The 10,134-nt window shown below is 44.2% G+C and overlaps 1 protein-coding gene across 1 annotated transcript in view; it reads right to left on the bottom strand.

Annotated features, from left to right (window-relative positions):
- frmpd2 (FERM and PDZ domain containing 2) overlaps nucleotides 1-9,954 on the bottom strand; it is an 18,464-nt gene extending 8,510 nt beyond the window's left edge. Inside the window, exons 1-15 of the mRNA XM_056577679.1 lie at nucleotides 9,866-9,954; nucleotides 6,655-6,776; nucleotides 5,945-6,108; nucleotides 5,547-5,612; nucleotides 5,147-5,326; nucleotides 4,858-4,933; nucleotides 4,212-4,366; nucleotides 3,715-3,786; nucleotides 3,190-3,364; nucleotides 2,578-2,713; nucleotides 2,294-2,432; nucleotides 1,971-2,123; nucleotides 1,384-1,569; nucleotides 967-1,126; nucleotides 492-720 (exon numbers count right to left, since the gene is read on the bottom strand). Coding sequence (XP_056433654.1) covers nucleotides 492-720; nucleotides 967-1,126; nucleotides 1,384-1,569; nucleotides 1,971-2,123; nucleotides 2,294-2,432; nucleotides 2,578-2,713; nucleotides 3,190-3,364; nucleotides 3,715-3,786; nucleotides 4,212-4,366; nucleotides 4,858-4,933; nucleotides 5,147-5,326; nucleotides 5,547-5,612; nucleotides 5,945-6,108; nucleotides 6,655-6,775 — 2,012 coding nt within the window. The 5' untranslated portion in view covers nucleotide 6,776; nucleotides 9,866-9,954. The remainder of the gene's footprint in view (nucleotides 1-491; nucleotides 721-966; nucleotides 1,127-1,383; nucleotides 1,570-1,970; nucleotides 2,124-2,293; nucleotides 2,433-2,577; nucleotides 2,714-3,189; nucleotides 3,365-3,714; nucleotides 3,787-4,211; nucleotides 4,367-4,857; nucleotides 4,934-5,146; nucleotides 5,327-5,546; nucleotides 5,613-5,944; nucleotides 6,109-6,654; nucleotides 6,777-9,865) is intronic.
- Between the last annotated feature and the right edge of the window lie 180 nt (nucleotides 9,955-10,134).

Raw genomic sequence — 10,134 nt, 5'->3', positions numbered from 1 at the left:
TCAAAACCTTTTGTCTCACAACTCACATACCCCCCCATGTATGTATGTAAGCATGTAAGTATTTATGTATGTATGTACAGTATTTATGTATGTATGTATGTATGTGTGCAAGTATGTAGTTGGGTAGGTTTGTATGCATAGATGTATGCATGTATGTATGTATGTAGGTAGGTAGGTAGGTAGGTAGGTAGGTAGGTAGTATATTTTGTTTGCCCTGTTGTTGTTTGTTCTGTTTGTCTTGTCTTGTCCTTACTTTAGCATTTAGTTTAGCATTTACCTTAGTGTTTATTTTTGTTTGCATAAGTACTTTGTATTTTTATTGTATTGTATTTTTTATCCTGTGTTTTCCACTGCTGCTGGTCTGTGGCAACAAACGGATTTCTCCTACGGGGGATTAATAAAGTTTAATCTAATCTAATCTATCAATATGTGTATGTATAGATAATGAACCACTATGGTAATCCTACAGTCAGAGGACCACCCAGTGCTACCTGTGTTGGTTGAGGCCCTGCCGGTGCTGCTTCATTCGGGCCTCGATCCTGGCGGTGAGGTCGTCGCAGAGCTTGGTCATGGAGTCGTCCTGGGGGGTGGACTGCCCGCTGTCGTCCTGGGGCGTGGTCAGGCCGCTGTCGTCCTGGGGCGTGGGGGGTTCGGTGTACGACTTGAGCCGGTCGCGTGGCGGCCTGGTGCTGGCAGCGTATTGGCCAATGTGGTTGTCTTCTGGAGGGAAGTTAGCGTTAGCATGTCAACGTCCGTTCGCTGACACTTTTAGCAACTGCAGTGACTGCATTATTTGTTATAACAACTAAAAGTCTGTCAAAAGTTTTACAGTTCATTTAAACATACATAAATAGCAACTTAGACGGACAAGAATCAACAAGTACATCCTCATTATAGCTAACATTTGTAGATGGTTAGACAGGTAGCGTTGTCACGGAGACGGCTAGTGGCTTAAGGCTAACTGACCTGACACATGGCTGTGGCTGAGCTTACGAGAGCTCATCTCGTTGTTGAATTTGTGCTGTGCGGAGCAGAGGTTACACAGGTATTTGGCTATCTTCGACCTTTCTGTAACAAAGGTGTACTTCTTCTTGTTGCCACGGCACTCTATGATGAACTTTCGTTTCTGCAAAGGAAGGTTCATAAGAAAAATGCTGGAAAATGAACTTCAACTTTTTTTCCTCACCACACTGACAGTAATCTTAGATCTAAAAGCTAAAAACGAAACATCATCAACATAAGCTCTACTTCAAACTCCCAAAAAAGACAAATATCACGAGTCGTCATATTTGTCGTCATTGACGACCGGATGTTGTGTCAAAACCAGATTGTGTTTTGTTTTCTACAAATATTCTTATAAAAAAATAAACATTTACGACTCACATTAGAGGAGATGGTTGAGGTTTCCCGCCAAAAGAAAGTCTGACTGGTGGATCGGCGGCCATCTTTGACGTCGTATACGATGATCCCTTTGGCAAACACACCGAGGATAATTTCCCCCTCTACCGGACGCTTCTCGTGCACAACGCGGTAGAACAACACGCCATACTCGGGCAGGCTCAGACTCACCTGCGGAGAGATAGATAGGTTCGAAAAAATTGGTTGATGATCTCGATTCAGTTGGTTCACTGGTCCCTTTCGACAAAAATGAACACAGTTGACAAAACCCACCTGGTGTTTATTATTGTCCCCAGACATGTATGACTCAAGATAAGAGGTAGTAGTAGGTCTCAGGTAGTGTGGGAATAATTTAGGATATTCACATTTGATAGAAAAGGTTTATTCATAAAATTAATTAACGATAAACTGCATATGGAGTCGGAATGCCTCATCACAGCACTTCTGTTAATATATTATAACATTTCTAGTAAATCTGAATAAGGATTAATGAATTAAATAATAATAATTAAATGATAATTTTCAATATTAATATACATGCATACAAGCATAAGAGTCTTCTGCCTTGTCACCTTAAGGAACTCCAGTTCCGATTCGTCTGAGAGCATTTGGGTGTTGCTGGCGTGTAACCGCAGCAACTCATCCTTAATGGAAGGCAAGGCACGTTTCTCCATGACGCTCTTGGAGATGTAGTGGTCCACCCGGTAGTAGCTTCTACCGTACACCTGCGCACAGCAACACGCCTCAGTCATCACAATCCATCCATTCATGGCACAAGTACAAATGCATACATTTCTTGATATTTAATAAGCAAATACATAGAATACAACTGACAGAATAAACAATAATAGAAAGACTAAAGAAGAGATGATAGCCGCGTCCCAGCACCAGGTACCTCAGGCATGCAGTCTCCGTACTCTGCCTGCAGGGCCAGCCCCGCCAGGTACAGAGAGCTCTCCTCGTGGCAAGACAGGCGGTCCTCCAGGAAGTCCTTCCTCAGCTGGAGGTAGTACTGGTGGCGGCTCAACTTGTGCCTATCAGAAAAATAATGGATAACACGATCCATTTGATAAAACGAACACGATGACCTGAAGCCAAATTATGCTTTTGGGTAGAGGCAGCCGCCACAATATATATCCTGACAACTACATACAAAACTAGAGAATGTGTCTCACTTACAAAAGCAGGGAAATGTCACTGACGAAAAACTTGACCCGGAAGTAGAGAATAAAGGGGGTCGTAGGCACTTTTTTCCAGGAGTCGGGGGCAACCTTGGAAATCTTGGTGTCAGTGTCCAGGAAGAAGAACTCATTGTCTGAGAAGAAAAGGGAGAGAATTAGACGTTTCCACACAGACCCAACCAACTCGATAGACTGTCAGTTGCACATTCACACATTGTTCCTATAGGTCCCTCCATTTGTATATTTTTGGGACCTTTTTACCTCAAATATAAAATGTCGTTGTAGTGAGTTTGTGATTAACTGGCTTAAGATCCAGATATTCCAACACTTGCTCCCACACTCCCTACCTCCCTTTCCTTAGTGGAAACTCTGTCTCACGATGATGAATCTGTCTCACTCCCCAAATCACTCAAAGGTATGTGACTTCAGACCCAGCTCATAAAGAAACAGGGTAGGGGTTTGGCTAGTTGTTGAAGGATGCCTACAAGTGCGGATGCAGGATTTTGGGGGCAACAAAAACTAGTAGCTTTCGTCGTTGGAGGCGGGGCAGCCGCTACAAGATCCTACTCTACAATAAAACACACGACCCACAGAGTCCTCTTCCTCCTACCGTCGACGTAGGCCAGGCCGAAGTAGAAGTGCTCCACGAGGTTGGAGTGGGCCACGATCATGTTGAAGACGTCCCCGCACAGGCTCTTCACTTCGCACCTCACCTGGAGGCTCTGGCCGCTGGGCATCACCACACCCACCTCCCTCTGGGTGGAGGAGGCCTTCCCCTTCCTCGACTGAGAGGAGAGGAGGGCGGGGGGGGGACGAGAGGAGCAGACGAAGAGGGGGAGAGGACAATAGAGGGAGGAAAGGGGGAGAAGAAGTGAGGTAAAGAGAAGGGCGGAAAGGAGATAGACATGAAAAGAGAAGAGAAGGGAGAAAAAGGGTGAGAGAAAGGTAGGAAGGGGGGAGAGAAGAGAGGATGGAGAGAAAAGAGAGGGAGAGAAGAAAGGGGGAGAGAAGAGAGGGAAAATTCATCATGGACTTACTGCTGAAGAATACTTAGATCGTTTGAAGTATGGAGTATAGAGATGCCTTTATTGTCTGATTGCGTATTAATGGATTATCAACTCCCCGTTAAACTCACCATTATTGATCCTGGCAGCTCCAAGACAACATGGGGCTCATCTTGCATTCTAATGAACTCTGGGCCCATTTCCTATCGAAGACAATTATACAACAAAGCCGTATTAACCTAAAGGTCCAGTGTGTAGAGATTAGCAGTGTCGAGCAGTGAGCTGGCAGAATGCTACCAACTAAATCCGCTCCAACATTTCTAAATAGCATAGAATGACATAAGAAATAAGAAATAAGAAACTCAAGATATACAGTAAAATAAGTATATAAGTATAATTTATGTACATTATAATTTAATTGTGACATTTGAAAGGTTATTTCAGCTTTTGCAACACATAATAAATGTTTGGTTTTGGTTGTTTAATGCTTTAGTTGGAAGGATCACATATATCATGGTTTTGCTAGTAGGTATACACTGCTAAGGGGTTATCATTGTCCAAAACTGCCATAAGGTCATTCTAATGAAAACAATCCAATAAATGTACTGATCATTAAGAGTAGAGCCACCTTGAGTTTCTTATCGTTCAGACTAAGGGTGGAACTGTAGTGGTTGAGGGCCCGTGGGTTGGTATCACGACCACCGTCCATGTACGGACTACAAGGGGTGCGGTTCGATTGTTGATAGCTGGTGTAATCGTCTCTGTAACGACCTCCCGAAGAAACTCTGGAGAAAAGGAAGAAAGAAAAGTGACAGGCAAAAATTATATTTTGATATTTTTGTTGATGTTTTCAGAGTGTATCCCTAATTATATTGAGTTACATGCCGATTTTTTGCTAAACTAAATAAAACGTCTTATTTTCAACATCAAACGAACAGGAAGAGGATTGATTAGAAAACGTCCAATTTCAACTGCCAAACTTATTTGCAGTATGGACGCATCACGTACCCTGCATTTTCTGTTCGGTACGAGGCCCCTGAGTAAGCTCTGGAAGCCTTCCTCCTCATGCCCAGTTAGAGTTACTAAAATAACCAGCTGGAAAGACACAGGACAGATTTAAATTGGAATTCCAACAGTCAAAGAATCTATACTATATAGCTTCGTGAAATACTTTCAAAAATGGTGTCCCTGCATAATTTATTGAGGTTTTTCTGGAAATGTTTTGCTATTTAGTATTTTGTAGGATATTATGATGTGTTATTGATGAACCATACCGTGAAATCTATCTCTAACCGTCTGACTGCGGTCTGTGAGTTGTGTTCCATTTTCAGACATGGTAACATGATCAACCTACAAAGGTACAAAGAAAGGTAAAAGACAAAGATGTACGTCAGAATTGTTGGAACCCGGAATATAGTATATTGAAAAAATATATATATTCTACCAGATTTTTTAATAACCTCGAATGGCCCAAATAGCCCTTCCTTGTAGCTAATTAACTCACTGAACTATAGCTTGAAACAATAAAGAACAATGAATGATAACTTGGGTAGCCCAACTCACTGAGTTCCGGAAAACGTCCTCCACTAGTTGTTTGATGAGTCTTTCAGGAGGGGGCAGCAGAGAGGCTGTGTGGTGCTGTTCACAGGTCTCTAGTACCGCCAGCAGATCGGCCCGTTTCAACACCACTTCTTCGCACATGCTCAGTAGCAGCCTGTCCAGCTCGCTGCTCAGCTGGACAGGCTGGGGCAGCAAGACACCGACCGGCAGGGAGGGATTAACAAAGAGTGGGACAAAGGAGAGAAAATAAACCAGTCAAAAAAGGAGATTCAGATTAATTATTTTGGTAGAGCTTACATAAAGAGCCAAAAATGTAGAAAGCCAACTAAGATAGATAAACTGATCTATTGTTTGATTGATTAATTGATTGACTGATTGACTTAAACAGACAGTAATAAAGTACCTGGTTTTGAGGTAGCAGGTAATCCGCACACCAGTACAGCATCATCCCCATGGAATACACCGCCATCTGCACACAAACCACCATGTGGCAATGACACAGTTAAAACAATATTTGTTCAGAACTGGTTGTTATTTGTCAAAGGAGCAGAAAACAGCGGTTGTCAGGTAGTGGTGTGGACCCAAGGTGGCACTAAATGAAACCCTAAGATGTACTCCGTTTAGACAACGCTTTGATCCAAAGTAATTAAAATAAACCTTGTTGAAGTTGGGGTTTGAATCCATAACCTTTCTACTGGGCGTCATGAACCCCATAACCAGTAGAAGACTATACCAAGATATGTAAGAAACCAGTTCATTCATAGTTGTGCAGCGGTACTGATGACGTGTTGTGGGGTCCACCTTCTCCGCTGCCGTGCGGCTGGATGCGACCAGACCCTGACGGACCTCCGGGGCCGTGAAGGAGGCCACATCCTCAGACCGGGAACAGCCCTTGAAGGCCAGGCTCCCACTGGCCGAGAGCAGCACCGAGCCCGGGCTCAGCACGCTGCACATGTTCCCCGAGCCTGGAGGAAGAACACCAGGACATACTTTATTGTTGAATATAGGGCATTTGATGGATGCATTCATGCGTACATCTTAGCGTGACGACCCCAATGGGACTCCAACCTCTCACATGTACGTCATGCTGTTCTAGTTGAGCATAGTTAAGAGCACCATATCACTTATTCATTTCAAATCCATTAACCATACTACAACCTTATTTATCTGCCGATGCCGGTTTTATATTGTTATCGGTGTCAATAAATGACTAAGATTCGACTATTCAGGTACTTTACCGTTGCAGTGAAATAAGGTTACCATACTACATGTCCTTTAGTATTATAAACGATAGTCCAGCATAGTGTTTCTGGCGGGGATTTGTCAGTGGATCGCATCGGATTACACCATCCATTACGATTGTATTTCCTTTGTCTGGTCCGTTGGGTTTGACCAGATGTTGGTGCAGAACAAGGGATGGGCTCCTCCCTTTCAAACCTCAAATACAGTCTGACACAGCTTTGGACCGTGGTGAGAACGCTATGGAAACCAGACGCGTAGCGGATGGATACCTTTGCAGGAGATCTCCAGCAAGGACTCAGCGGTGGCCAGGAGCAGACCCCAGAGCTCCCCCTCATCCAGTGGTGACCCCCTGGCCTCCAACACCTCTGCCAGGGTCACAAACGTACCCATACTGGAGGGAAGGAGGGAGGGATGGAGGGAGGGTGTAGAAGTAGATACATGGATGGACAGGTTGATGCATGTACAGATGAATGCATAGATGCACACACACACACACACACACACACACACACACACACACACACACACACACCCACCACACACACACACACACACACACACACACACCACACACACACACACACACACACACACACACACACACACACACACACACATATAATCAATAAACTGTATATTTGGTGGAAAATATTGCATACTGGTCTACATTAAGTGCACTCTCAGCAGATCCATAGGCGGGGTTGCTGAGCAACCTAAAGAGATGTTACTACTAAGACAAAAGAACAGGGGTCCACTCTGAGGCAGCATTGCAGCAAATCATATTGCAATGCCTAGACAAAAAGCCCCGTGAGCCCCTGACACCTCGTTTTGTATTGTCTATTCTGCTTCTCTTTTTTATTTAATTTTTAATTGAACCTCATCGTGGTGTTTTTTTTATGATTTGTTATAGATTATTATTTGTGTCATTTATTATTTTTAATATTTTTTATTTATCATGGAATTCCCGATGCGTATGTGTTTCTTGTTGCTGTTATATCTTTATTGCTGTGGTGTCAGTGAAGGGCTAAATTGAGAGTCCTGGTTACTCTCCGTCCAAATAAAGGTTATATACATTCTTGGGTTCCTCTCAAAATTCTCCATTACTTGTATGCCGTGCACATATTGGCATTTCAAATCCACACATCCAATGACATATAAATACTATTACCGCTCTGTGTTTTACTATATGCTTTTACTTCTATGCTGCCTTGATGACCCCTGTCTTTTTAGAACAATCCCATTTTACCTAAATGATACAGGTACATTGCACCTAGTAATTATGCACATTTAAGCATTCAACACATTGACTTAGGCTTCCTTAAGCGAGGAAGTGTTAATGTTAATGAACTCATATCAAAGCAGTAGTTAGAATCCTGTGATACAGTAATGGACAATGCCACCACTTGTGTCTACAATAGATGTATGAACCATGGGCCATCTCTCTCTGCCAGAGCAGAACGGTTATAGACTAATGTATTGTTGTCGGTCATTAAGGCCGCTGTTGCACCAACAGAAGCTCTAATTGGGCAAATTGGGGCTAATTGGCATACTTAAATGACTTGTACAGCGTTCTTTAAATTCTGTCATTACCCCAACCCCACACAGGCAGAGCAATAACCTCTTTCCCAAAGTAATGTTCCCCATTTTTCGTGTGGCTTCCATCGCGCCTTCTCGCCTTTCTTTCTGCACCTACTTTGGTTTATTCTTCATCTTCGTCTGTTCGTAATAAGTGTTGCACCCTGCTAGCAGCACCCTCCCTCCCTCCCTCCTCCCCACCCACACACCCAACCCCTCCGGTCTGTCAGCCCTCCTCTATAATTGGCTTCCATCGAGCCGGCAGGATTTTCTCTCCTTTGCGGCGAGGGCTCCTGCGGCTTTCTCTTTTCCCTCCTTCTGATCTCGCCCCCGCTGCTGTGACGTGAGCAAGGCTTGGGCCCCCTCGGTCCCCAGAATGGCAGCTGAGCCCCTCCCCCCCCCCCCCCCCCCCCCCCCCCCCCACCCCCCCCCCCCCCCCCCCCCCCCCCACACCCCCCCCCCCCCCCACACACACACACACACACACCACACACACACACACACACACACAACACACACAACACACAACACACACACACACACACACACACACACACACACACACACACACACACTGTGGTAACAAAAAAAGTTTCCAATATCCCATGTCTCACAGGTTGAAACAGCTGTGGTGATGACAGATGTTAGGGTTTTAGCGACGCTGTAAAGCGGACGTGTTCTGCAACGAGAATGGTTGCGCTGTGTGGAAAGGATTCAGGCTTCTGCGGTCGGTACATTCTCAAATAGTTGAGTGACAGACCAGTAAGATGGAATGCTGTGCTACATTTCATGTTCTCAGGATGACAATAACTGACTAATCCCTGGCAAACATTTGTCAGCAAATAGCTCTTAGGTTTAAAATATTGACAGTACTTTAAGGACTTTACATTTGAAGCGCTTTCTGAAGTAACCTCGTTCAGGAAATACCAAATAGAACCTCAATGTTTGTTGAAGCCCAGTGGTTGATGGATGGCAAACCTCTTATGCATCACAGGCATGGCTTTAGGAAATGAATCACACTCAATTGCATTACCAATATGTCACGACTGGATCCAATACACCAGTCATATGTCAAGTGCAACCTACTCCCCACCCCCAGATAAATTGTTTATTGTTTGTATATTAGGGCACGAATACATATAGGTCTAAATATTGCTTCATTTTCTATACTCTGTAGAATGTGAATTAATTTGTCCAATTGGAAACAAACGGCCAAAGTTGAATGACAAAGATCGCCATCACTGCCCCTTATTTTGTCTTGACAACTGGCATATGAATCATGAAGTCACACTCGCACTGTGTGGTAAATCAATGCAACCAGTGAATAGGAAATTATGTTAGCCTTACAAATGGTTGCAAGAACACCTTATTTTCTAACCCTCTAACCCTAACAGTCATTTTCTTGAAACTGAAAAATAATCACATATTAAACACACACACACACACACACACACACACACACACACACACACACACACACACAACATGCACACACACACACACACACACACACACACACACACACACACACACACACACACCACACACACACACACACACACACAAACCCCCCACACAAACGTGCACGCCCGCACGCAAACACACACACACACACACACACACACACACACACACACACACACACACACACACACACACACACACACACACACACACACACACACACACCAGCAGGGCTACATAACGGAGTTATTTAATATGTAAATCAAATAGTAGCCTACAATTTGCAAACGCATATTGAAATGACAGAGAAAGGCACTTCACTTTGATACCCATCCCAACTTGCTGGCATTGCCCAACGAGATGTTTTGTTTTGATTTCAATGTTTGGAATACAAAGCGATATTTGACATATAAACTTGAATTTAAACGGCCCGTTACCTACCTTATATCATTCGGCGGCCTATCGTAGTAGGTCTGTATCCCTTGTCAAGTGCCTCTGGATATCCGCCGGCCGCACCTAATCCTACCTACTACCTTGCCCACCGCGAGCATCCCTCTTCGACCCTAGTGAAGCCCACCGCCATGGCACCCTCTTTTCCTGTGCGTTATGTCTACCTACATGATATCAGTACCAGGGGCAGACAGATCAAATAAGCTCCATAATTTCCCCCGCGCTCCGACCTAATGGCGCGTCGTTGTCGCTGCGTTTGC

This window comes from Gadus chalcogrammus, chromosome 18 (assembly GCF_026213295.1).
Source record: "Gadus chalcogrammus isolate NIFS_2021 chromosome 18, NIFS_Gcha_1.0, whole genome shotgun sequence".
Taxonomy (NCBI): Eukaryota; Metazoa; Chordata; class Actinopteri; order Gadiformes; family Gadidae; genus Gadus; species Gadus chalcogrammus.
Note: the sequence above shows the minus strand (reverse complement) of the source record. Positions and strands in the feature narration are given on the sequence as shown.